A 27,649-nucleotide genomic window follows, 5' to 3' on the forward strand; every position below is an offset into this window, starting at 1 on the left:
TTTCAAGAACTCCAAATTCATTTTCTGTAGTGTGCAATGGCAAAAGTATTAAAGCTACAAGACCACGATTCTCCATGTTTTTAAGTGCAGTGAATACTAGGTTTTAAAATCCGAAGAAAACAATTCCTCAAAATGTTCATGTACAGTTGTGAAGTATTACAAGAAGTAGTACAAGAAGTTCTACGGGAACCGAAGCTGTGTAGCTTACTTGAAAACTGGAATTGGACCCAACTTAGAACTGAACTAAAGGTTATTTAGAGGCTAAGCAAACTATGTTTTACTTTGGAGAATTGTAAATCATCAAGAGAAGATTTCTAAAATCCTTTGAAGAAGATTTGGAAATATTTTATAAAGAAGATATGAAAATATCTCTTCTTTACGAAGTTGGCTAAGACTAACTACGAAATTTACTAGTATAAGTAGAGAAAGACGTGTCTTGGGCTAAGCACCACCTCAAAAGAAAGACCGTAATCATAAAGATTTTGGTGTTTAATTATAGTAGACACAACACATAAGAGCTAGTAGTCATGAGGGATTTTTAGGTTAGTTTGATCCTTGAAAGTGCTATGCTAGTGTGTCTGTTTGAACGTGATATACTAGTCAACTCGGAAGTCAACTCGGAAGAGACTTAGTATGACACTTTTCTTGTTAAAGAAAAATCCCACTATCGTTTCCGATGGAGTACTTTTGGAAATAAATAAAACATGTTACTTGTATATATTACTCTCTATATCATCAGACCTATCTTGCACTTTCAAGTTTGAGTTTTTGAAAACTGAGGAAGTCTAGTCTTAAGAGTATATAATTAAGCTTGGCTAGTGGCTAGTTGCGATTCACTGAATCTTTGCCTCATGATGCATTCTGCAAGTTGTGTTTCAAACTTGGTGTGGATTCTGCTCCCACCCCATAATTTAAGAGGGGTTATTAACAAGAACACTAAATATGACAGACAACCTCTCAATATTGGACAAGCCACCAATAGGACTCATCAAGCTGCAGCCAACTTCTGTTTTAACGGCTACATACAACTACCTCTTCTGCAGCAAAGCAAAAACCAGAGGAGCCTATAAAGATAGAACATGTTGTTTTTGCCAAGTCATTGTACGCAGAAGAAGCTCGATTTTAATTACGACAATAAACAGCTTTGCAGCTCTTGATTCATTAGGTTCATTGTCATGTGTCATAAGGGCTTATCTTTTCTGTATAAAAGCGTAATGTTTGAACTCTTTATTGTTTAAATACACAAAAGCTTTCACCCTTTCTTGTTTTTGAAGCATTACTTGAACTTTCAAAACACAAGCAGAAGAAACCAACAACTAGTAAAATCGAAAGCCTAAAACAATCTTTTTAGCAATTATTAAAACCAGCTAGCTAGTGATCTTAAGTTGCATGAAGAGTCTTATCTGCAGCAACACTACCTTCCTCAGCATTCTTCAACGCCGACTTCTCCTTTAGTGTGGCCTTCGCCGTATCGTAAGTTGCGTGCAACCCAAACAAGAAGTAGTAAACAAGAAGAACAGCAGTCCAGATCCCAAACCTAACGAACGATTTTTCATCGATCGAACCAAGAAGAAAGATATTAATAGCTATCGAAGCAGAAGGCAACCACGGAACCAAAGGAACACCCCATAGCTTCGGAGCCCTAGCTTGCGGCACAAGAAACTTCATCCCAACGGTAGACAAGAACCAAATAGAAACCGTCACGGCATACACAATCCAACCGTCTTTTTCCATAGCCCAATACACAGCAGTCGCGATCGAAGATGCAAGAATCAAACCTAAGAACATCAAGAACTTGTTCCGGTCACGTGAAGATGTTTCTCCGGTGACGTAATATCTCCTAACAAGAAGAGCCACCGCGACGAACATGAAGATGAAAAGTGTGGAAACCGATAAGAGATCGGCTAAGATTGCTAGTTTAGTGAAAAATGCGATGAGAGCTGTCGCGGCCAGCATGACCACTGTCGCGTTGATCGGTGTTCCGGTCTTTGCGTTGACATGAGCTAACCAGGGTGGCATCATGTGGGCACGGGCGATGTGCGTCATGTACCTAGCTTGACCAATGGCTCCAACTAACAAAACGGTTGTCATACCTACACATTTCAAGATTTTGGACATATTAGCGATAAACTATATAGTATATGTTATATTATATTAAGTTTTACTACGTTATGTTTTTTTCAAAAACGAGAATGTGTAAAAATCAGACCAAAAAAAATTAACCAAAGCCTAACTAAAAGCAGACATTTGTTTAATGCTAAAAGAAGTTAAGATTTTGAGCTTCTTTTAAAAAAACTGTAATTATAAGCCGCAAATAAAAATAAAATAATGACGTTAAAACCGTTGTTAACTAATCATACCTTTAAGAGCACCAAACGCAACAATGTACTTAGCCCAATCCCATCCAACCGCAGAGAACGCGACGGAAAACGGCGCGTCAGGATCAATCTGCCCATACGGTTGCATGAGACACAACGTAACCGCCATGAGACAATAACAAACCGTTGTAACCACCATTGAGCCGACAAGACCAATGGGAATGTCTCTTCCAGGGTTCTTTGTCTCCTCAGCCATCGTTGATACCGCATCGAATCCAATATACGCAAAGAAAAGAACCGACGCGGATTTAAACACTCCTCTAGGTCCAAACGGAGCGAAGTCTGAGTAGTTCTTGAGGTCAGCTCTAGTTAAACCAGCGATGATCACGAAGGCAATGACGACCATATGGATCATAGAAGCTATGTAGTTGAAGACTGATGAGCCTTTTATGCCAACAACGGCTAAAACGCAAATGATCGCGCAAACGCCAACGGCTATTGGGTCTAAGTGGCTATAGTCTTCGTTGAGACTGTGAGCTATTATGCGGAAGTCCTCAGGTTTGTGGTTCAAGAGAGTGGCGAAGTAAGAGGTCCATGACCGAGCCACGGCTGCTCCACCGACTACGTATTCGAGGATTATATTTCCAGCGGCGATGAAAGCCATGAAGTCGCCGAGCTCCACTCTCAAGTAGGCGAAAGAACCGCCTACACACATTGGCAAGGATGGTTGGGTAAAGTAGACACGAATGAAATTACATGATCACGATTCACGAAATAATTGTGGCAAAGAATAAATTAAAGTTTTGTTTGTTTGTTGAAAATGAGTATCTATAGTCTATAGTACTATTTGCGAAATAATGATATTTTTCTTCTAAGTTCTTACATTAAAAGTTAGATCGATTAAAGTATACTTATTAAAAGTAAAAATTAGATCGATTAATGCATGCTTACTTGAAATTACTTCAATTATGTTGCTCGTTCCTTGTGAGAGTGTTCTAGTATTTGCTTTTTCAAACCGAATAATATTATAATGTAGTTTGTGGAACCAAACTATTGTCTCTAGCTTTTTTTTTTTTGTCAACATCTTTCATTTCATTAGACACAGAGGCCTTTTTTTAAAAGAAGTACAAGCAATAGATAAGAAAACAACAGAGTCACAGAAAAATTACATATTTAATAAATATAATTGGAAGCAGAGTGAAACGCGTGTCAACTGTGGAGCCTTCAATGATATCACGTAATCACTACGTGTTCTTCAACAACGAGACAACAAGCACGGCCGTCGAGACGGCTTCTCCACCGTGACTCCAGCAAATTCACCTCCAATCTCTTCGCTTCTCTGTTGCCATTCCATTAGCTTATACCATATTGCCTTCCAGCTAAACCTCGGTTACTTGATCGGACTACCCTTATTTCACCGGAATTCCAAAACAAAGGACGCATAAGCCATAACGAAATATCGATCATTTGTTGGACCGTAGAACGCCAACTCTTCTTAATCGACTTCACAGATGGCTGAAGCAATCCATCAAACTACATCAACTCCCAATCAGAGACGCTATCCTCGACGCCATAACTGGCTTTCTTATAAGGAAGACTGATTCTCATAGAGAGGGATGCAAGTGGTGGCGGCAAAACAAAAGAGTCTTCTCAACTCACCAACGGGCTTTAATTGAGGACCAAGTGGAAGGCTGATTTCAATCTCATCGAGATAAAAGAAACAAACTTGAAGAGCTTCTCGAATGAGATTGATACAAAAAGTCGCCAAGCGAAAGCAAAATCGGCAAACCCGAAACCATAGTCGATCGAAATCGATCGAAGCTTTATTTATCCGCACACGGAAGAGTAGATCGACTCATAGGTCGAATATGTACAACAAAAACAAAAGTCGGTGGTGACCGACGACAGAACCGCCGCCGGACACCGAACGCGAAGACTGTTTCCGAGAGTTCTAGATTTAGAGAGAGGTTAGAGGAAAATTCCACGTGGACACTTATCTTTTAACTATTGTCTCTAGCTAGTGGGATTTCTCAACGATTTTTCAAAATAAATATCTATTTCTAACTAAAACCAAATATATTATTTTCAAAAGGTCGTAAAACTACATTTTTGGGGGTTCAAGTCCGTAACTTGAAGTCGTAAAGTTGTACAAATTTGACTTATTATATGGTTGCCTAGGTAATTGACGCAGTTCGTTATTGGCTTTCCTTTTCAAATGACTTAACCAAAAGAGAGCAATCTTTTTTTGGTCAACCACCAAACAGTCTATACATGCCAAACAACAAGTAACTATAAAGCTTAAAATAATAATCAGTTATTTAATTGTAAATGCCAAACAACAGGTCGTTGTGCCAATTAATTAGCTAACAGATGTGTGTGAACGAACAGACATTGCGTGAAGTGTGAACGACTCACTCTCAGAAGTCAACTAGTTGACCCCGGAGAACCCATCTCGCCGTAACTGAATATATACTATTTTTAATGCAGTAATCGAGAGCTTCTTAAACCTAAACAATTAATAATTAAACAAAGAAGTAAGCTGTCACAAATTGTGCGTCTGCGTAATTTCCTCGATCTTGATATATAATCAATCCCAATAGTTATTCTCTTGTTATGACACTGCAGCTAGAATATATTTATTTCCAAGAAATGAGGTTTCCTGACTAGGATTTATGCTTTTTGGTTTAAAGATGAAAATCTTAATTAACAACAATAACATATGATAGTTAGCTGATTTTGTTAGAAAAAATCACATAAATCTTAAGTTTAATAGAAAGATATTTCTAGAAATTCACAAACAACAGATCTTTTTCAGAGGCAAAACAAAGAAATATAAGAAAGTTTTAATCTAGTTTTGAGAATATTTTGGTGATTATTTTCAGTTGATAAAAAAATAAAAATTCTCTTACCTGCGACAGGAATCTCGACGGCGAACTCGGTGTAACAAAACACGGAGAGCATAGCGGAGACACCTGAGACAACGAAGGACAACACGACGGCTGGACCGGACCGTTCCCTTGCTTCTTGTCCGGTGAGAACGAATATTCCTGAACCGATGACTGCACCGACGCCAAACCACATAAGATCCCACCACGTCAACGTTTTCTTCATCTCGTTACCACTACGTGCCTTCATGTCATGAATCTCCGCCGAGTCGTCAGACCGAGTCATTACACGGTCTATGAACCGACTCGGTGTTTCTTTAAGGGCTTTAAAGTAGTTCCCCATGCTTTTGAACGATTCCTCCGGGAGAAAATCATCTTTCGTGCATGAACAGCCTCGCCGACGAAGCCCGTCGTCACCATGTTCCGATCCCATTTCCTTGGAAAAAAAATTATTTGACTTAGATTCAGATTCTCGTTAAAGATTCAGAGATCAATTTCATATATAAAGAAAAAGTTTGGAGTGAATGCCGACAATAAAGTAAGGAAGTACAGGAAGAGAGAGGATGAAACTGAAATGGAAACGGAATCTTGAGAATCATTGGACCTTAAAGTCTGCTTACGTCTTAGCCATTATTATCATTTGAAAATTCTTCTGTAATTAGTTCTTTAATATTTTTAATTAATTATGTAAAATAGCTGGAAAAAATGAAACGAAAAATTAAGTATGAAACGTGAAAATCAATCGATGAGTTTTGTTAGCTGGTCACTTGTTGGTCAGTAGCTGTATTCGTTGACCTTTCATTTCAAAACTGAAAAACAAAACAAACAATAATGGGGAAAAAAGAAAAATATATCAAAGAATACAGAAAGAAAAGAAATAATGTGTAGCAAGTTATCATCCATAATTAACATATATAGATATATTATTGCGGTGATGGTATAAGCAATAATAAGAGATCATGTGTTATACGGTAGAAATGTTGTTATTTTAGAGTATGCATGCATACGGTGGTGACATAAAAAACAGATACGTATACGAATGCAGACGATAATAAGAGATGTGACTATGACCACGAGTCTTAACCCATATCAGTCATCAATATATGGACAGTATTAATTGAAATCAACTGTAGGGACCAATAGAATTTGAAGTCAGTCCACTTTCCAAGGATCTAGATTTGTCTTGGTCAATAATTCATCACTGGGAAGCACTAATAATTTCTAAATATCCCGTTCCATAATTTCAGCATATAAAACATTACACTCATTTTAATTGGTTTGGTCAATACTAAACCCAAATCTAAACCGAGAACCATTCTCTTAATTCATATACATACCAACCCGGGAACGTCTTTGAGATTTCAAACAACACAAGAATGTTGATAAAGTAGAAGTTTTGCAAAGGGAATTTAGACAGGGATTCAGGGTACATAATCCAGATCTGACAAGATATAGAACATAGCAACAGCGAGGGGTTTTCAAAAAAAAAAAAAAGAAAGAGAAAGATTAATCGCCACTGGCGCATCCTTGACAACCGCAATGAACGCATTCAACAACTTTCTCTTCACGCAGGTGTTTAGGAACACGACACACACATGTTGTTCCATAGTTGTGGTCTCTTGGCTGTATGCATCGCAAGCAGCATAGACGTTCATATCCTGACTGCAATTCACACAAAAAACAGAGAGTTTATATAGAGTTTAGCAACAAACAAAGAGACATAACAAAATCAGTATCGTGTCCGGAGAATAGAACCTACAAACATAAATACCATGCATATCTGAACTGAAGGCAAGGACTTTGCTAACAAAAGATTCAAAAGATCCCATCATTCAAGAAGATTGTTGGTGGCATCATACTCAGGATCTGGAAAAGCTTTGGCGGAAATTGGTATAAATCCAATAAAGAAAATGAAAAATGGCAGTTTCAACAACCTCAAGAAAGATGTTCAAAGTACCAAGCAAAACAAAAAATCTCAATCCCACAAACTTAATCTTCTTTTTGGGTAAAGATCAGTCCAAAGCAACTGGCATTACTAAAATCATTGACTTCAGAGGAGAAACAGCTTCAACAACCATTGTGATTGTGTACTAGGGTGACACTGGCCCTCTAAAACTAATTCAACAACATTCTACATATCCTAAATTCAATCTCTTATGCCAAAATTTGCTATAAAAAAAATCTATCGAAACTACAAAAAGGCGCACAAACATAAAAATTAAAAATCAAGAAGGCAGCTACCTTTTTCCACTTGGCAATGAGGTTACGATCAGCATAGCCCTGGTCCAAGCAGAACTCGTAGAGCTCTTTAGATATCTCCTCCCTCCGGTAATAAAGGTCATAAACATAGCGACTCCTCTGATGAGAGAGTTTAAAGATTGGCCACAAGGCTTCACACTTTCTCTTGCCATCATGTTCATCCATCTCAGCTGCAAACAAAATAATTAGTTAATCAACAGGTAAAAAAAAGAATCAAACTTTTAAGCATCTGAGACTGAAACAACAACGAACCTTGTCTCATCTTGGCATCAAGGTCACGAAGAGTAGGCTCGATCAACTCCCACCCTTGTGGGTACTTTACTCTGTTTGTCTTCACCTTTGGCATTTTTCTTTTTCTACAGTTTTGAAAAAACACTCAACGTTACTTTTAAATCTAACATTAACTCAAAGATTAAATTCAGAACAACCAACGTCGAAGAAACGGAACGATATGACTACAACGCGTGCGAAGCAAGATTAGTGCAAGAAGGAAGTAGAAAAAGCTTACCTTTGGAGAAGAAACTAATTAACGGAGACGAGGAGGGAGAGACCGCGGCGGCGGAGGAAGAGGAGGAATGATAGAACCAACGTTCGTCGTAAAAGGCTTTTTAGGTTTGGGTTGGGTCTAAAGTATTTGGGCCGGTCTTACTGATTTATTAGCAGGCAATTTCAAAAAGTTTTACCACGTTTTTTTTTTCTTAAAAGGGAAAATTGGCAAACATGAACTTACTAGTTTTAAGGAAAAATAAATTAGAGATTTGAGGTTTTTTTGTCTTTAATTTGTAAGTTTAATTTATTTTTTTTTTAAAGGTTTTCTATGAAAATTAGAGGAAGTTTTTATGGTCTCATCATTGGTTAGTATTTGAATCAGATTTTTGGAGAAAAAAACCTTTCAAGTTAAATGACTTGAGGTATTCCCACTTCTTCCTTTGGATTTTTTGTATTTTTCCCTTTGATTTGTTTTTGTTAAAAGTAGGACACAACACACATCCTACAGCTCAAATACCGTGAAGAGTAACACAGAGATAATAGAAAAAGTTTAAGTAGAGCGGGGAAGAAAAGAATTCAACTTTGTCATTAGCAAATGATGAACTTTCCAAACACTGGAACTTTATACCAATCAACCATCTCTCATCTTTGGACATTGTCTGCAAAATTATTTGGCGAAAAAAAAGGACCAGTGCAACCTTTAGTCTGCAACCGCATATGCTAGCCACTGGATACACATAGAAAAAAACCCTCCAAAAGCAGAAAGAAGAAGAAGCTGTTTACTTATTCCTTCTTCCCGATTCCATTCGACATGTTGTAGATTCCTGTCCCCTGTATAAATTAGATGATGAAAAGATTAACAAGGGTACTCGTATGGGAACTAACAAGATTAAAAACAATAGAATTGAAGAAAAACATAGCGAGTATGAAATACTTAGTTCTTACAAAAAACCAAACAACAGATGAAAAAGCTTACAATCATGTAGAGAGAAGAAGCAGCCAAGGCAAGAGGGATGGCAACGGAGGTGACCTTGTCCATTGGTCCTTTGAGGTAAGTGTGCCTCTGGATGCTCTGGAACAACCTCTGCTTCTCCAGAAGCTTCTCTCTTGGCCTAAATGGTGTTTCCGTCAACATGATACTGCAACACCACATTACAACTCGAGGCATCAACAACAACGCATTAACCCAGAAGAACATATAGGTTTTGATAAAAGTAGTACTCGAAATCATAAAGTAAAGTTCGATACTTTTAATCAAAATGTTAAAATTTAAGCACTTTCGAGTAAACCCATATGAGCAATAGAGAACGGGGAACAATTGGGTTTTGTCATTCTATGCAATTTGAGATCTTTAGAAAATTACGAAACTTTACGATTCCACCGGGCCTGATGTGAAATCACGATTGATCTAAAAGAAGTTTCGAAGGAGCTTACCTGAGAGGATTTAACCGACAAGATAAGGGAGAGTGTTTGAGGGAGATCCGTGCGCAGATGGAGAATGGAGAATGGAGAAGAAGAGAACAAAATGGCGTTGAATCGTCTCGTCGTCTTAGGGTTGGGTTTAGTGAGGGCTATAATTGGGCCAATCATAAATAGTAAGCCCAATTCGGCCCGATAATCAATTATCTAGTTTCAGTTTTACAAACCAAACCGGACCTTGTTCCGGTGTTTAGAGAATGATCAGAGAATGCAGATGCCTGAAAAGTGGGGATCGAAGCCTAAATCAAGGGATCGATTGATTATACAGCATGTTTCAATGTTGTCGTGAATAGTGAACTTTGAGCCATTTTGTTGAAATGAGAGGTCTGAGGTAAAAGGTGATCTAACTAATCTCTTCCATTCCGTTTGTCCTTTGTCATGGTGGAGTGAGTGAAATGGAACAGAGAAGAAAGGAAGAGTTGAATGTTTTCTCTATCTCTCACGCTGAAAGATGTTACGAGGTTATATACAAGTCTCAGATGAGAATATCTCAACTATGTAACTAGATACTTGGAACTACCCATATCTTACCGATATCTAAGTACAACAACTCATTCTAATCCCAATAATATCGGAATCTATTCCAACACCCCCCCTCACGTTGGAGCATACAAGTCTTGTATGCCCAACTTGATTTTGAATCCTTCAAACTCTGATCGTCCAAGAGCTTTTGTGAACACATCTGCCAGCTGAGTAGTAGTTGTAACATAGGACGTAGTTATGGTCTTTGCTATTATTTCATCTCTAACAAAATGACAGTCCAGCTCGATGTGTTTCGTTCTTTCGTGAAATACCGGGTTATTAGCAATGTGTAGAGCAGCCTTACTGTCGCAGTATAAAGTCATCGGATGGTCATGGAGAATTCCAAGCGCCTGAAGGATTCTCTTTAGCCAGATGAGTTCCTTTGTAAGATAAGCCATAGCCCTGTATTCGGCTTCTGCTGAAGACATGCTCACCGTGTGTTGCTTCTTAGTCTTCCACGATATTGGTGATGATCCCAGTTGAACAAAGTAGCCTGAGACTGAGCGACGAGTTATAGGACAGCTTGCCCAGTCTGAATCTGTCCAACCAGTTATGTGTAATCTATCATTGGCACGTAGCAATAAGCCTTGACCTGGACTCCCTTTCAAATATCGGACAACTCGAAGAGCCGCCTGCCAATGATCTTCCCGTGGAGATTGCATGAACTGAGAGAGAACATGAACTGAATATGCCAAGTCGGGCCTTGTGACACCCAAGTATATCATGCGTCCGATCAATCGTCTGTACTTTTCCGGTTGAGACAGTAGTGGTGATTCCGAGAGAGCCAGTCTGTGATTCTGTTCCATAGGAAAGTTAGCCGGTTTTGAGTTGAGAAGTCCAGCCTCTTCGATGATCTCAAGAGCGTACTTACGCTGACTTAAGTACATGCCCGTCTTGTTTCTTGCCACTTCAATGCCCAAAAATAACGCAAAAGCCCCAAGTCTTTCATCTTAAAACATGAAGCGAGATAGCGCTTAAAAAACTCCACTTCCTTCGGTTGATTACCAGTAATTATAAGATCATCAACATAAATGAGAATCTGTATATTCACCGCACCTTTTGTAAATGTGAATAGAGAGTAGTCTGATTTGCACTGTTTGAATCCATACGTCGTTAGGGCTGTTGTCAGCTTGGCGAACCAGCATCGTGGGGCTTGGCGAAGTCCGTACAATGACTTGCGTAAGCGGCAGACCTTTGTTGAATCCTTAGAGTGGAAGCCTGGTGGGAGTTTCATATACACCTCTTCAGCAAGATCACCATGTAAGAAGGCGTTATGTACGTCCATTTGATGTACATCCCAGCCTCGTTTAGTGGCAACATCCAAGAACAGTCTCACTGTTCCCATTTTCGCCACCGGCGCAAACGTCTCTTTGTAATCTACGCCTTCAACTTGTTTATTGCCAAGAACTACCAAACGCGCCTTGAATCTCTCGATGGTTCCGTATGCCCTGTACTTCACAGTATAAACCCATTTACATCCGATAGCACGTTTCCCTGTAGGTAAGTCGACAACATCCCATGTTCTGTTAGCCTCAAGTGCTACGACTTCGGTTCCCATAGCGTCTCTGAATCTCTCATCCAACACAGCTTTTTGATAAGACTTTGGTGGAGTTATCTTACCAATGGATACTTGGTAAGCTGTGTGACGTGTTGAGAATCTGTCAAAACTCATGTATTTGGAAATGGGATACAGAAGTTCCTTGTTAGCCTTTGTCTGAGTTGTAAGAATTCGTGTCTGTGCAGAGTTCGTCACAAAATTCTTCAGCGTAGCAGGAGGTTTCCGTGTTCGGTGACCCCGTCCCAGTTGTGGTTCTGGTGCATCGGAAGATTCCGCTTCCGTTGTTGTCGGAGAGGGCAACGTCGAAGACGATTGAACAGGTATTTGTTGGGCCATGTCTGATGTAGGAGCGTTGTTGGGCCTGATTGTTACTGGGCCTTGTTGTTGAATCGGGCTCAAGTTGACGTTTTGTCGCATCTCCACGTTTTGAACGTCTTCTTCTTCACAAATTGGAATTCCGGTGATCGGTTCCCATAGCTTTGGAGTTTTGCTGTCGTTATCCTCTGTAATTACTTGTTTCTTGTAAGGAAACTCAGATTCACAGAACACCACGTCCCTGGAGATAAGAAATTGTTGTTTATCCAAGTCAAACACTCTCCATCCTTTCTTCCCGTAAGGATACCCAAGAAACACACACTTGTTACTTCGCGGTGCAAATTTATCACCTCTGGTTCCTTGATTATGAACGTAACACAAGGTACCAAAAATCCGGAGATGATCGTAAGTCGGAGCTTTGTTGTGAATCCGTTCGTACGGTGTGAGACCATTAAGTAGGGAGGTCGGTGTTCTGTTTATGAGATAGGCTGCGGTAAGTATACACTCTCCCCAGAAATCTATGGGTAGAGAAGCCTCGAACCGAAGGGCAGGCGCGACGTTGAGAATGTGACGATGCTTCCTTTCCACCCTTCCATTCTGTTGGGGAGTACCAACGCACGAGGTCTGGTGTACAATGCCGAGCTTTGAGAACTGATTTTTCAAGCATAAGAACTCCGAGCCATTGTCGCTTCGGATCGTCCGAACTTTTGTCTGAAACTGTGTTTGAACCATAGAAAGAAAGTTCAACAACTGTGTGGGCGCCTCTGTCTTGTCTTTGAGAAGATAAACCCATACCCCTCGAGAGTAATCATCAACCACAGTCAGAAAATATGTAGCACCAGTATACGATTGTGTTCTATAAGGACCCCATAAGTCTGTATGTATCATATCAAAAATTCTGAAAGTTTTATTGATGCTAACTGGGAAACAAGATCTTGTTTGTTTTGCGCGGAGACAGACATCACACGCCTTATTCAGAAAAGTTGAACAAACCGAAACTGAATCAGAAATAACAGGAAGTGAGCAAACAACTTTAGCAGCAGGGTGTCCCATTCTCTTGTGCCACAGGTCATATGTTTCTTCCAACTTTGTTGTGACAGCAGCTGCGCTCTCCATACTGCGTAAGTGGAATGCTCCCATCATCCTCTTAGCCACTCCAATCACCATCCTCGAGGATCGGTCCTGAACAATTAAGAACTGGTCAGCCATCTGTACAACACATCGGTTTTCATCCATTAACTGCCCAACACATCAGTCGACATCTGAAATTGATTTCAGTGTTTATAAGTCTGAAAAAAAAAATTCAGGCTCTGATACCATGAAATGGAACAGAGAAGAAAGGAAGAGTTGAATGTTTTCTCTATCTCTCACGCTGAAAGATGTTACGAGGTTATATACAAGTCTCAGATGAGAATATCTCAACTATGTAACTAGATACTTGAACTACCCATATCTTACCGATATCTAAGTACAACAACTCATTCTAATCCCAATAATATCGGAATCTATTCCAACAGTGAGATTGAGGAAACTAGTTGTTGAGAGCTATCAATCAAAAAGTTCCATGTATGGGAAGTTTTGCCAAATAATGTCTATTATATAGTACAAAGTCTTAAACTTATATTCTGGCTATCGGGAAAATGCACTAACACTTAAACTTAGAACAGCTCCACCGGTAAAGTTTCTAAAAATATATATATATATATATTATAATGTGTTTATCTTTTTAAACCAGTTGAAAGGTTTTGAAAGTGACATATGTTACTTTATGGTGTAACAAGAACTTTTCATGCTTCTCTCTCGTATTTTTTTTTATTTTTGGTTTATTTTTAATTGTTAGAACTCCTTTCAATATACACCGTTGGAGCTGCTCTGTTTATATATTTTTTTGGAACACGTGACTTAAACTTATATATATGGCTTACATATAGCAAAATGCCAATACGTGTGATGTAATCATGTAAATCGAATAGTTCGACCAAGCTGATAGGAACTAAAATATGTGTAACGAGTATATTTGCATCAGTATCTCTATTGTTTCCAAAAGCAATCAAGAAATTTATATATGATCATATGTGTAAACGTATACAAAACAACATCCTTATTAAAGCAGGGTTACAACATTTAGAACCCTCAATAATCCAACTGATCATCAAGAGATACAATCATACAACATTTAAATATGTCGGACCTTTTAGATAATAATAAAAAGGTCCGAATCTTAAGCAAACTTCATATAGAGACGGGTGCACACAAATATACGGACCCGATATCAGTATCCAAAATATAACTCCGGCCCTTGCATAAAAGAAGATCTTAATTTTCGAAGACAAAAAAAAGAGCTTCGAGCCTCAACGAGAAAAACTCTTAGAGGTAGATCCAGAATTAGAAACCGATGTAGAGGAAGAAGAAGAATAGGCATGATGATGAGATGATGACATCTTATTAGACGACATCATCATCACCCCACAATTGAAACAATCTTCTTTATACTCTTCTTCTTTGATTGTGTCAAGCTTCTGCTTCGCTGCTCTGTGTCTCCTCATCACCGTTACAAACTGAGGCGGAGCAACCTCCGATACAAACCTTGCTAGACGTGAAGTAGCCATTTCTTTTGGGAGATCAAATATATAACAAGAATTGTATGTAAGGAATGATTGAGATCTCTTGGTTTAATTATGGACTGCTTGAGATATGAAGCTCATATATATATGTAAATGGTTTTGTGTAATTACCCACGTCCAAGGGCATTCATTTTTGACGTTTAGTACCGTCATTAGCTTTTTAATTGAATGCATGGACACGTGTATTATACGTCTTAATTGTTCTTTGTCGCTAGATTTTTTTAAAATTTTGAAGAGATTTTTAATTAAAACCTCTGGATTTCTCTATAATCTCTTGCGAATTACACGCAACAAAAAAATAACAAGTAAAAAAATCGAAATTAGAGAGAAATTGATGATGGGTCTTGCGAACTTTTGAATACAATAGAAAAACAACTATGTTAAAAACTTTTAACATTTTTACCAAAAAAAAAAACTATGTTAAGAAGAAAAAAAAGAGAAAATGTTCGATTAAAAAAAAAAAAAAGAGATGAGATGCACGTGTCAAATTTGCTGTGGAAGACGTCATCTCTATGACTCTAATCTCTGTCGGAATCGATAACTGACAGAAGATAGCTTTTCCGCGTCTGAATCTCGTGGTAATCTGTAACCCGTCCTATCCACGTGTCGATCACAAAATCTGGAAGTCTTGTATGTCCTTGTTTGTAGTTAGATTTTCCTTAATATCATTAGATTTCTTTTCTGAATGTGGCTGTTTGGCTCTAGGAAATCTGAGAGAACAACTATTTTGGCTTACCAACAATAAGAATTTGATATATTTATTTTATGGGTTTAGATTTTATCCATACATAATTACATATTCCGGCAAAAAACCAATTAAAATGTTAAAATATAGAAATTCATTATTTTGACACTTAATTTTTAGACACATCACCTAAAAAGACTATACAAGATGGAAAATGAAGACTAACATTTAGAGTAATTTGTACTTATTACATCATTATTGATACGTCATCAGTTATAGAAAACCACATCTGTATTTTTTTGGTAGAAAACCACGTTATTTGGACTAACCTATTGACTTTAGTTGACTTCTTAGATGTATATTTGAATTATCTGTCTCGTTTAATATCAACCATGTTCTGAATAATGGTTATCACTATTATCATATAGAGTACTCTATCTGTCAATGACAATAGAAATTCAATCTAAAACAAACTCATTTGAAAAAGAAACTGAAACAACATCTCACTTACAAGCAGGTCCGACCCTTAGTATTTATGCGTGAAGCATAAAAAAATTATCTGTCCATAAAATATCACACTAAAATTTGTTGATGTCTTTACATTTTTATATGAATTTTGGCGCGTAAAATTGGTGTTTCATGAACTTAAGTTCAGATGTCAGAGTCTCAACCCTGCTTATAAGCTACAAGCATAAAAAATGTATTGGCACAATATAACGAAGGTCACGACTAAATAATAATTTATATTAATTATATAAGGAAAGATCAGACAAACATTCGATGTTGACTCTTTTGGGAAACAAAGATGCAAACTTTCAACACTACGAAAAGAAACCCAACATAAAAAATTATAGGAAAAAAAGGAAGAATAATGCATAAAATAAAAACTGAAACATTATTAGCTTAAGATAAAGAGACAACGGGTAAAGCGGTTATGATTCAACGGGTAAACACACATTTGTCTCTGATTCCATTCATGAGATGAGTGCTTAAAGATATCCCCTCCTTCCACTCGTGCTGGCATTATGATTCACGTTCATAGTGTTGTTGTAGCTCTCGTTCCACATGTTTAAATCATCTTCAGTTGGGCGGTTTATCAAAGGATTATCAATCAAATCATTGGATCCAACGTCGTAATAATCTTGTCGAGATGATACATCAGAGATATGTAATGCCTCCATTGGTGGAAAACTTCGAACTGGAGGCACATTGTTTACCATAGCACCATGAATCTCATGAAAACCGAAATGGTTTCCAACAACAACATCAGAAGAAGAAGAACCATTAAAAGTTCCAACAAACTCGTTAGTTTCTTGACCATGTAAGAAAGGTTGGTGATTATTAACCTGTTGATTCTCAGCAGATGGTTGATCTATCTTTGGACGCTTGGTTTTACGGCCACTTCCACCAATCGGTATGTTCCTTAAAGTCCCACCATGAGTCCAGTATCGACGACAATTCTTGCAGGAGTAGCGCGGCTGAGACAAGCTATAGTTGTTGTAGTAACAGAACTTGGTATTGTCAGAGTCACACCGTGGACACACTCGAGCTGGAGGCTTCTCTTCATTCACTTGATTGTCTCCCCTCACAAAAACATTCAACTTATCCATTTCTGTCAAGATATTTACTGGGATTTGTTGTTGTTTTTGCTATGATATTTGGTGTTGTGAGGGTGTCTACTTATATAGGCTATTAGGGCGTGAAAATTGAAGAAGATACACGTTTCGGGTTTTATAAGAGTGAGATTATGAGAAAACGTGTCAAAAGTTGTGTATTCATAAAATCTGAAGATCTAGCTACACACTATAAACCTTAGGCTAAGCTTAGTTAAAATCCAAGGCTCTCTCACTCTAAACTCTTGTCCGTATATGATTAATGCAGAATCCAGAAGATATGGTTAACTGAGTCAGTTGTATTAACATTAACAAAATCTGGAGACATTGAGAGTAGTATAATGACAATTTAAGGCAGAACTATAAGCAGCGAGGGATCACTATCAACTATGAGGAAGAGTATGTGTAAATATTTATTTACATGATTTATTGTTTTAGTTTAACATTTATGCAACTGGTGAGGATCTGAATGGTTTAGACAACAACACCCAAAATAAAATAAAAAACAAGAAATTAAGCCATAACAGGATTCTTTTTTTATAAATCAGTTAACTTATTTCCTGAAAACTGACAATCATATAGATAAATAACTTGAATAGATAGAAAATATAAGTAGCTTAGTGGATAGAGTATTTTGTGATTTGGAATAGGTCGTAGATTCGATTATGTGCAAATTATGTTGCTTTTACTAATGAAGTGTTGGGCTAGTAGTTTCGTGTTTGAAATTGGTTCTACTGTGTTGAGGATCATACATTTTTTTACTTAGAAAACAAACTTGTTTAGAGATTAATTTAATAATGATTTGTTAAGACAAATTATATAAAAACATGCATTTGCGACCATTTGGTGGAAATTTCGACTCCGCAAGCTTTTATTTGAATTCCAAATTCAAGAAAATCTACTGAAGCTCGGAAAAAAAAAAAATCTACTGAATTATTAAATGGAAAGACACACATATGCGTTTAGTTCAACGTCTATCTTTGTAAAAATAAAGAAGAAGAGGGAAAGCACATGCGTTAACAAGTACGTTTACGAGCATTTTGGAGAAATTTTGACCGCAACCAATTTTTATATAAATCTAAATACTTCAGTTTGAGAAAATAAACTAAATTACTAAACGAAAACGGAAATTTATGTGTTAACAAGTGATTTATTATTGCATCAGAAATATATTATCCTATAAGAGAAAAAATAAATAAATAAATATATACTCCCTCTGTTTGTTCCTGAATATTACATATTCTAGAAAAAAAATTTGTTTTAAAAAGATCCATTTTTTACATTTTCAAGACATGTTTTATTAACTAATTGCAAATTTCAAAAAACTTAATTGCACTTACTGAATTGTTATTGGCTTAAAATTATGAAACAAAGATAAACACAAAAAAATATGTAAATTTAATGTGTTTTATTAAAATGTGTGAAAAATCTAGAATATGTAACATTAAAAAACAGAGGGAGTATGTAGGTAACTAACACAACGATACTTGATACAAAAGATAACATTTACTACACCACAATTAAAAAAATTTAATAAAGATAACCAATTTTTAAAAAGTGGCAACACCCTAAATCAATAAATTATAATTTTAGTTGTTGACAAAAAAAAAGATTTTAGTTAGATGTTGTTATGTGTTATGCGCATTGTTAAATTTAATTAAATATTAAATAAATATAAATTAGTTTAAAATATTTTAAGTTTAAAAGGATAATTTTGTAATCAAATTATTAAAGCGGTGAATATAATTTTAATAGATACTAGTTTATAATTAGATATAAATCACATAGTTCATAATATTATTTGAGTATTAAATAAAATCAATGAATATATAAATTAACAAAAACAACTTTTAAAATTTTATATAAACAAATAAAAATTCAATAAAAAAATTAAATATATAATGAAAAGAAAAAATGTTTACAGTTGATTATAAAAAATAAAATATTTTAATCTGTTTATTTTTTGCTTGTTGATTTTTCAAAAGTTTTGTGTGATAAAATTTTATGTATGTGCATGATAATATAACACTATAAAAATAATACGTGTAATTTTCATGTCAACTTTAAACTACAATAAGAGAACTGGATATTTTTTTAAAAAAATGTAACATGTTGAAGTTCTATAAATCTCACAGAAAGCAAAACTGTTTCTTAATTTTGTTGCAGAATGATTTTAGATAGCATTCTGATATGATAATTAAATTATAAATCATATAAATAACCGAACGATATTATATCTGTTAGAGAAATAAAATTATTTTTAAAATAAAATTTAAATATTTCATACATAGCATAGTACAATATCTAGAAGATTTATGGAAATAAAAATTATACCATATTTGGTTGCATATCAGTTTATGAAGTAATTATGTCTATAATATGAACTCTTCATATCGTATATGGTGTGCCATTTTACAAACATTGTTATTTATAAGAAAAAATCAGAAAAACATTTTTTCTATAGTTTTGTGAATCAGTTTTCTATAATATTATGCTAGTTTTTAAAAAAAAAATTAAACCAAAATTTAATCTAGTCCAAAATAGGGTTTGTTTTGGCAAAATTAAAGAACCAAAACTAACCAAAAACTCGAACTGATCATAATTTTTTTGGTGAAATTATAATCGAACCGAACTAACTGAAACCGATTGGGATAAAACTGAAACTCTTGTGGAGGCTAGCCTCTTCTCCATCGTCTTTATGGGTCAAATGGGTCAAGAGTTACCTGATAAGAAAGGGTTCTATATGGACAGTTAAGGAGACATCTACTCTAGGTTCATGGATATGGAAGAAACTCTTGAAATATCGGGATGTTGCCAAGGAGTTTTTGAAATCTGAGATACAAAATGGGGAAACAACATCTTTCTGGTTCAATACCTGGACCCCGGCTGGGAGGTTATTTGACATTACAGGCAGTAGAGGTTGTATTGATCTGGGCATAAGACTAGAAGCAACAGTCGACACAGTCATCAAATCACATCGTCGACGAAGGCATAGAGTGGCGACTTTAAATGACATAGAAGATCATATTCAGAGTATCAAAGAGAGAGGTCTCCTGGAAGGGGAAGATATCAAGCTGTGGAAAAGAGAAGACAAGTACAAATCGGTCTTTAACTCCAAGGAGACTTGGAAAATGATACGAGGGCCACAACCGAAAGTGAACTGGTACGCTGGGATCTGGTTTGCTTTTCATACTCCAAAATACTCTTTCATGGCTTGGCTTGCAATCCGAAACAGGTTTGCAACTGGAGACAGGGTTCAGCAATGGAACACTAATCATCCCAGCTCTTGCGTGTTCTGCAATGTACCGGTGGAGTCAAGGAACCATTTGTTCTTTGCCTGCAGTTTCTCACGACGAGTTTGGAAAGATTTAGCTCAGAAGTTGATGCAGATGAGCTATACCCACCAGTGGGACCAAATAATACAACTATTGCATGACAAAAACAGAGACGCGACTGACCTTTTCCTACTGAGATATGTGTTCCAAGCCACTCTATATGCAATATGGAGAGAACGAAACCAGCGTAAACATGGGGAGAATCCACGGACCCCTGACCAACTAATTCAAATGGTGGACAAGATTGTTCGTAACAGGCTCTCCTCCATCCGTGACAAGGCTCACTCAGGAGGTTTAACCAAATGGTTTGCCACTCGATAACTATTCAAGACTCAGCTTTTGATTAGATTTTATTAAAAACTTCAGCTCCAATGTAACACAAAGTGTAAAACAGTTTTTTTGCTTGAATTAATTTAACATTCTTTCAAAAAAAGAAAAGAATACTTTTTTTTACTAATCATATAATTACATATTTACGTATGTCGTACGAATCTAAGGCCTAGACCTAACGGCAAGGGTGAAACTCTAACAACGAATCCCTCAGCAGTCTTCTGTAGAAACTTAGATTGATAGAAGAAATACAAGTTTAATATTTTAGACATAACCATAGATTTACCTTATTATTTGTACACTATTTCAATTCCTACTTATATTATTATGTGATTATGCATAATTATAAAAACATAGAAAAGGCTAAAACAGAGGAAAACATAAAATACTTGGGAACACATATCTCTCTCTTACTCATCGGTTGTGGAACACACAATGAACTGGTAATGCTTAGTTATATATATTATTAAAAAGACCAGACAAGTAACTTATGTCTGAATCTTTAGGGAAACAAAGATGCAAACTTATAAAACTTAAACTTAAGAAAAAAAGACTCAACAGAGCTGATGAGATAAAACAAGAAGACCCAACAAGAAAAACTGAAACATTATTAGCTTAAGAAAAAGAGAAAACGGGTAAAACGGCTTTAATTCAAGGACCATGATAGGAGGATCTAAACACACGCTTGTTTCAGACGTTGTTGTTCTTGATCATTTGATCAGTGCTGGCATTAAGATTCTTGTTTGGATCCTCCTGATTTGCGCCATTGGATCCAACATCGTGATAACCTTGGTAAAATGATCCATCAGAGACCTCCATGTGATCCATTGGTGGAGCATTTCGAGCTGGAAGCGCCAGAACAACAGACAAAGAACCAAAATGGTTCTCAACAGAATTCACCTGAGAAACAGATGGTTGATCTATCTTTGGTCGCTTGGTTTTACGGCCTCTTTCTCCACCCATCGGTATGTTCCTTAAAGCCCAACGATGAATCCAAAATCGACGACAATGCCTGCAGGTGTAGCGCGGTTGAGACGAGTTGACGATGTAACAGAACTTGGTATTGTGAGAGTGGCACCTTGGACACATTCGACGAGAAGGCTTCTTTACACTCACCAATTTATCCATTTCTCTCAAGATCTAATTGTTGTTGTTGTTGTTGTTGTTGTGGGGGTGTCTTCTTATATAGGGTATTGATATTGAAGGAGAGATACGTTTTTTCTCACGTGCCAAGATTGTGTGTTAATAAAGTCATGAGTATATCTTCAAACATTAAACCTTAGCTAAAGCTTAGTCAATAAACAAGGCTCTCTTATTCTTAAGTCTTAACTTGTCTGTATGTGGAAATTAGACAAGCAAGTCAATGTTACTGAATGAGTCAAATCATATAAAGAAAAACAAAATCTAGATATAGGAAGAGTTTAATACTAATTCTAAGCAAAACAACAGAAACCATAGGTGTTTATTATGAAAGAGACTATGCTCGCGTGTGAATGCACACGCGCGGTCTCATTGGTTTTTCAAAAAATTTCTGGAGAGAAAGAAATGTTTAGAAAGCGTTGAATTGACTATCACATACAATGAAAGTAAGAAAGTCATGAAACAATAGTAGGAAAGATTTTATATGAAATATTTTTTGAAATATACAAACCGCGCGCCTAGATACTTTAAATCTACAAAGAATGTAATAGTGTGCTTTATCAAGAGAGGAAACTTAACTAAGGAATTTTTAGTGCTTTATTAAGAGAGAAAAGACAATGTGTTTGAGCATGCGCGTTCACGCATGTGTTTCATTGGTGTATCATATATTTTGGGTCTTTTTCATATTTGGATACATCTTGTGAGAATACATAGCAATACCCAATATCAAGAAGACAAGATACTCAATAAAGCAATATTTGTAGATCAAAATGTTATACATTCATAATGGTTTCATTTCATAGGCCCAATAGAAAGATGCAAATGATTTAAAGATTAGACTTCAACCAACTCTATCTTGAGCTACAAATTAAAATACAGTCCAATATACAAGATTTTAAGGTTTTGTGGGTCTCATTTTATAAAATGGAAGACTATATTTTCTGTCCTCTTAAGTTGCTTTGAGCATGCTACAATGACATCTCTTAGAAAGATAAGCTAGAGAGACGAAGTCCTTATAGGTTTAGCTCTTACTATATTCTTCTTTGATTTTCCTTGTAAAACCAAATGAGTGTAATATTGAAATCAGGTCTCAAGAACACACAAACACAAACTCTTAATAAGTATTCTCTCTTATTAATTTCTTAAGGAAACTACCACAAAACCTTAAGCTCTCAATCACAAACTCTAAAACTCACAAGTTATGCAACACTCTTGCATCTCCTTATATAACACTTAATTTATCCTAAACTCATTAGGATTAACTCAACTATATATTTCCTATTCTCTTTAGATAAACACAACTAATTAGAGAATAGGAAACTTGTATCTCAAGTATCTTTCAAGCTTATCCAACATTCTCCCTCCTAAGCTTGAAGTTCTTATACTCCAACTCTTGTACTCCTATGAACTTTCTCATTTCTCGGAACTTGACTTTCCCTAAAGCCTTTGTCAAGATATCTGCCTTTTGTTCACTTCCCGGAACGTGTTCTACCTCAACTTGCCCGTTCTCTACACATTCTCTGATAAAGTGATATCTCGTTAGTATGTGTTTGTTTCTCCCATGAAATACCAGATTTTTGGTTAGGGCAATCGCAGATTGATTATCGATCATAATTATAACCTTCTGCTCCACTTGACCAGTGATTTCGCTTAGCAAATCTCGAAGCCATATAGCTTGTCTAGCTGCCTCCGTACCAGCCATGAACTCGGCCTCGCAGCTTGACAATGCGACAGTTTCTTGTTTGGTCGAACACCATGTGATTGGGCTCCTGCCAAAATAGAAGATGTGACCCGTTGTGCTTCGTCCGTCGTCAGGATCAACGTTGTAACTTGAATCACTATACCCGATCAGTCGAGGTACTCTGTTCAATGATCTCTCAAACCGTAAACCATATCCAGTGCTGCCTTGTAGATACCTCAAACATTGTTTTAACGCGACACCATGAGACTCCTGAGGGCTGTGCATATACCGGCTTAACACACCCACAACAAACGATAGATCAGGCCTAGTGTGAAGTAAGTATCTCAAGCAACCAATCTGTTTCCGAAACCTTGTTGCATCGATCTCCTTCTCTTCCTCTGCCTTAGATAAATTAAGCCTGATCTCCATAGGTGATTGTGTTGGATTACACTTAGACATACCGGCTTCTTCGAGTATCCTTAACGCATAACGACTCTGATTTTAAGTGATTCCCCAATCGCTTTGACACACCTCCATCCCGAGGTAATATGTTAATCTCCCTAAGTCACTCATGTCGAAACATCCCATCTTTAAACTCATCTATAAGCTTCTTGCATGTTCCTGTTACGAACAAATCGTCAACATACACTGCCACCACAAGAAGCTCTCCTTTCACCATCTTTCTGTATACTGACGGCTCTTTCGAGCACTTATGGAGCCCGAGCTCCATAAGAATCGTGTTGAGTTTATGGTTCCAGGCCCTTGGCGCCTGTCTCAAGCCGTATAAAGCTTTATTGAGCCTGTAAACCTTATTCTCTTGTCCCTTCTTCTCGTACCCTTCCGGTTGGGATACGTACACGATCTCTTTGAGTTCTCCGTGCAAGAAGGCGGTCTTTACGTCGAGGTGATGCACTTCCCATCCGTTAGTTGCCGCGAGACTGATCAACAATCTTATTGTTTCAATTCGTGCCACAGGTGCAAATACCTCTTCAAAGTCAACTCCGTATTGTTGTACATATCCTTTTGCGACAAGTCGAGCTTTGTATTTGTTGATGCTTCCATCGGAGTTGCGTTTGAGTTTGAACACCCACTTTAGCCCAATTGCTTGTGCTCCATTAGGAAGATCGACCATTATCCACGTTTTATTCTTGATGATCGAGTCAATCTCTTCTTCACACGCCTTAGTCCATTCTCTCGAACCTTTAGCTTCTTCAAAGTTCCTCGGTTCGTTATTTATATACATTAGTACTTCTTCCCCTAGCTCTTCTGCCAACAGAACGTAATCATCAAGGTACTTAGGCTGTGTCGTTTGTCTCTCGGATCTCCTTAAGGATGGTGGCTCCATCTCATTCTCTTCTTCCTCGGCTTCGACAACTTCTTCCTCGATGGGCTCTTGCTTGACCGTATCCTCTAAGGTTTTATTTTCGATTTTCCCATGATCATCAATTACCACGTCAAAGCTCTCATTGCCTTGTGCTTCTGAGCTCTCTCTACTCCAGTTCCATCCCTTTTCTTCATCGAAAACGACATCTCTGTTTACAACAATTCTTCGAGAGTTTGGATCGTACAAGCGATAAGCTTTTGATCCAGGCTCTGTCCCTAGATGCACCAACATACGAGACCTATCATCAAGCTTCTTCAGCTTTGCACCATCGATTTTTGCATATCCAATACACCCAATACTCGAAGATGGCTGACGTTAGGCCTTTTCTCGCGGAACACTTCATATGGCGTCTTCTCTTTTAAAGCCCTCGTGGCTACTCTATTAAGGAGATATGTAGCATGACGTATAGCTTCCCCCCCCCCAAAGGTAGTTAGGCATGTGCATATGCTTCAACATACTCCTTGCCATCTCCATCATCGTGCGGTTTCTCCGCTCAACGACGCCGTTTTGTTGAGGCGTGTACGGTGCCGTGAGGTGACGTCGTATGCCTGCGCCATCACAAAACGTATTGAATTCTTGAGACACGAATTCTCCTCTCCTGTCTGACCGGAAGACTTGTATTTTCCCCCTGTTTCTTGTTCTATTGCACTCCTCAACCTCTTGAAGCTCTCAAAAGCTTCACTTTTCTCTCTTAGAAGCATAGACCACATGTATCTCGTGTGATCGTCGATGACTACGAAGATATATCTCTTTCCCGCAGGTGTTCCTGGTGTTATGGGTCCACAAAGATCTCCATGTAGGAGTTCCAGCACCGTTGAAGCTCTGTAGGAAGTCGCTTTGGGAAAAGTTTGTCTTGCTTGTTTCCCAAGCAAGCAGGAACCACACACTTCTTTCTCGAGTTTAACACTTGGTATTCCTAGAACCAGCTCTCTTTGCATCATATTGCGTATGGTCTCCAAGTTTACATGGCCTAGACGTGCATGCCATCTACTTGACTTCCTTTCCGTGGATAGATGAAGGCACGTCGTGGTTTTAACTCCCATACGTACTTTGTATAATCGATTTTTTGATCGTTTAGCAGTAACAAGTAGCTTATTGTTCTGATCATGCATAGTCAATAACTCTCCTCCCAACCTTATGTCACATCCAGCTTCTGTAGCTTGCCCCAGGCTAATGATGTTGCTTCTCAATTCGGGAATGAAATACACATCTGTCATTATTCTTGATTCACCGTTCAAATCAACGAATGAGATTGTTCCTTTGCCTCTGATATCTATCCGAGAATCATCACCAAAACGTACTTTTCCCGTAACTGTATCGTCTAACTTAGAGAAATACCTCTTATCTCCCGTCATATGATTACTAGCACCATTATCGAGATACCACAAGTATTCTTCGCCTGTGTTTGTCTCATACTTCTCTGGCATTATGTTCTTCTCGTTTAATAACACCACTTCATGCATCATGAGCTCATCAGCTTCTTGTGTTGATGTATTATCAGTCTCTTGCGCTTCTTATAGTTTCAACAAGCGGTCCGGGCAATGCATCGCGAAGTGACCTATTTTATCGCAACGAAAACAAGTGATGCGTGATGCATCTCTTCCTCCATCGCCTCTACCTCCATTATAGTCACCTCTTCCTCCATTATAACGTCTGCGACCCCTTCCTCTGTTGAAACGACCTCCTCTACCTCTACCTCTGTATTGGTCGGCATTATAATCACGGTTAGTTTGCTCGTGCTGATATTGGTTTGTTTGATCTTGTTGATATCGATTTGCTTGTCCATCCACATACATCAACTTGCTTTGATCCTCATTAACCTCTTCTTCTCGGCGATGCGCTCCTCGTATGCTTTTAAACGTCCTAGAATATCTTCAAAGCTAGTTATGTTAAGATCAAGGACTTGCTCGAGAGAAGCAACACTATGTATGTACTTCTTCCGTGGAAGACTCATGAGAAACTTTTTAACCAACTTAGCTTCTTCGATTGTTACACCCATTGCAGCTGATTTCGAATCTAGCTCGGACAATTTGCCTCCAAAATTATCAATACTCTCGGAGTCTTTCATCTTTAACCGATCGAACTCGGTCATAAGCGTTTGTAGCCGAGCCTCTTTTACTCTTTCAGCCCCTACATGTCTCGTCTTGATTGCTTCCCACACCTTTTTCGCCGTCTCAAGTTCTCCAACTTGTAAGATAAGACTCTCGGGAATTGATTGGAACAACAGTCCTAGCGCCATGTCGTTCTTCTCACCACTTCTTCGAATCAGCTTCGACAACTTCCCAAACTTTATGTATTCGTAGCGTAATCTTCATCCTCATAGACCATACTGTATAGTTTGTTGCGGTGAGCATAGGACACTTGATCGTTGAAAGTCCTCCACCATCTTTATCTCTTCCTGTCGCAGCAACAATATCACCCATGGTTTTGTATGGCTCTGATACCAAATATTGAAATCAGGTCTCAAAAACACACAAACAAACTCTTAATAAGTATTCTCTCTTATTAATCTCTTAAGGAAACTACCACAAAACCTTAAGCTCTCAATCACAAACTCTAAAACTCACAAGTTATGCAACACTCTTGCATCTCCTTATATAACACTTAATTTATCCTAAACTCATTAGGATTAACTCAACTATATATTTCCTATTCTCTTTAGATAAACACAACTAATTAGAGAATAGGAAACTTGTATCTCAAGTATCTTTCAAGCTTATCCAACATGTAATTGGAAGTGAGAAATCTTGTGTAGAAACTTGTCGAAGGTGTTTTCTGATATAATCAATCCAAGTTAAGATTCGTAAGATCCTAACTGAATGTAGCAGTGTTGATGCCGTGAACCGGATGAAATACTTTGTTTTTAATATATTTGAATCGAAGAGAGATCAAGATGGAAATTGAAAGGATTCAGTTCTGAACAAATAGAAAGCAACCCATTACAATTTAGACCCAGTCAGTTATCAAAGGGATAAGATGATCGAAAGGCGACAAGTAGAGTCATGCATTACTCAAAGATTGTTGAAAAAAAA

General features: G+C 37.4%; 5 protein-coding genes across 6 annotated transcripts; 1 reads left to right on the plus strand and 4 right to left on the minus strand.

The window, feature by feature from the left end:
• Positions 1-1,178: 1,178 nt before the first annotated feature.
• On the minus strand, positions 1,179-5,789 carry LOC106420983 (cationic amino acid transporter 1). Its single transcript, XM_013861821.3, has 3 exons — positions 5,228-5,789; positions 2,361-3,023; positions 1,179-2,093 (listed from the first exon to the last, which is right to left on the minus strand). Exons 1-3 carry the CDS (start codon positions 5,634-5,636, stop codon positions 1,381-1,383), a joined length of 1,785 nt encoding a protein of 594 aa, XP_013717275.1. The 5' UTR covers positions 5,637-5,789; the 3' UTR covers positions 1,179-1,380.
• Positions 5,790-6,586: 797 nt separating this feature from the next.
• On the minus strand, positions 6,587-8,113 carry LOC106420984 (protein BUD31 homolog 1-like). 2 transcript variants are annotated; one of them, XM_013861822.3, is made up of 4 exons: positions 7,971-8,113; positions 7,715-7,818; positions 7,445-7,632; positions 6,587-6,865 (listed from the first exon to the last, which is right to left on the minus strand). In XM_013861822.3, exons 2-4 carry the CDS (start codon positions 7,806-7,808, stop codon positions 6,710-6,712), a joined length of 438 nt encoding a protein of 145 aa, XP_013717276.1. In that variant the 5' UTR covers positions 7,809-7,818; positions 7,971-8,113; the 3' UTR covers positions 6,587-6,709. The 2 variants fall into 2 exon arrangements, with proteins under 2 accessions (XP_013717276.1, XP_013717277.1); XM_013861823.3 differs by lacking the exon at positions 7,971-8,113 and adding an exon at positions 7,895-7,936.
• A 405-nt stretch (positions 8,114-8,518) lies between these two features.
• On the minus strand, positions 8,519-9,533 carry LOC106421182. The gene is made up of 3 exons (XM_013862030.3): positions 9,386-9,533; positions 8,928-9,090; positions 8,519-8,782 (listed from the first exon to the last, which is right to left on the minus strand). The coding sequence occupies exons 2-3, from the start codon at positions 9,084-9,086 to the stop codon at positions 8,735-8,737; spliced, it is 207 nt and encodes a 68-aa protein (XP_013717484.1). The 5' UTR covers positions 9,087-9,090; positions 9,386-9,533; the 3' UTR covers positions 8,519-8,734.
• Positions 9,534-15,767: 6,234 nt separating this feature from the next.
• On the minus strand, positions 15,768-17,828 carry LOC106421124 (dof zinc finger protein DOF4.4-like). Its single transcript, XM_048770986.1, has one exon. The coding sequence runs from the start codon at positions 16,742-16,744 to the stop codon at positions 16,124-16,126; it is 621 nt and encodes a 206-aa protein (XP_048626943.1). The 5' UTR covers positions 16,745-17,828; the 3' UTR covers positions 15,768-16,123.
• A 1,763-nt stretch (positions 17,829-19,591) lies between these two features.
• LOC125594991 lies at positions 19,592-20,403 on the plus strand. Its single transcript, XM_048770981.1, has 2 exons — positions 19,592-19,613; positions 19,658-20,403. Exons 1-2 carry the CDS (start codon positions 19,592-19,594, stop codon positions 20,401-20,403), a joined length of 768 nt encoding a protein of 255 aa, XP_048626938.1.
• Positions 20,404-27,649: the final 7,246 nt, after the last annotated feature.

This window comes from Brassica napus (assembly GCF_020379485.1).
Source record: "Brassica napus cultivar Da-Ae chromosome C7 unlocalized genomic scaffold, Da-Ae chrC07_Random_33, whole genome shotgun sequence".
Lineage (NCBI taxonomy): Eukaryota > Viridiplantae > Streptophyta > Magnoliopsida > Brassicales > Brassicaceae > Brassica > Brassica napus.

Excerpts from the sequence above, each read along its gene's own strand:
- LOC106420983 (XM_013861821.3), bottom strand. The coding sequence starts at position 5,636 with ATGGGATCGGAACATGGTGACGACGGGCTTCGTCGGCGAGGCTGTTCA. Across the intron at positions 3,024-5,227 it reads CGTCGAGATTCCTGTCGCAG|GCGGTTCTTTCGCCTACTTG; the intron begins GTAAGAGAATTT and ends CAATGTGTGTAG. Across the intron at positions 2,094-2,360 it reads TGCGTTTGGTGCTCTTAAAG|GTATGACAACCGTTTTGTTA; the intron begins GTATGATTAGTT and ends TGAAATGTGTAG.
- LOC106420984 (XM_013861822.3), bottom strand. The coding sequence starts at position 7,808 with ATGCCAAAGGTGAAGACAAACAGAGTAAAGTACCCACAAGGGTGGGAG. Across the intron at positions 7,633-7,714 it reads TGATGCCAAGATGAGACAAG|CTGAGATGGATGAACATGAT; the intron begins GTTCGTTGTTGT and ends TTTTGTTTGCAG. Across the intron at positions 6,866-7,444 it reads TCATTGCCAAGTGGAAAAAG|TCAGGATATGAACGTCTATG; the intron begins GTAGCTGCCTTC and ends TGTGAATTGCAG.
- LOC106421182 (XM_013862030.3), bottom strand. The coding sequence starts at position 9,086 with ATGTTGACGGAAACACCATTTAGGCCAAGAGAGAAGCTTCTGGAGAAG. Across the intron at positions 8,783-8,927 it reads CTTCTTCTCTCTACATGATT|GGGACAGGAATCTACAACAT; the intron begins GTAAGCTTTTTC and ends TAATTTATACAG.
- LOC106421124 (XM_048770986.1), bottom strand. The coding sequence starts at position 16,744 with ATGGATAAGTTGAATGTTTTTGTGAGGGGAGACAATCAAGTGAATGAA.
- LOC125594991 (XM_048770981.1), top strand. The coding sequence starts at position 19,592 with ATGGGGAAACAACATCTTTCTG. Across the intron at positions 19,614-19,657 it reads GGGGAAACAACATCTTTCTG|GCAGTAGAGGTTGTATTGAT; the intron begins GTTCAATACCTG and ends TTGACATTACAG.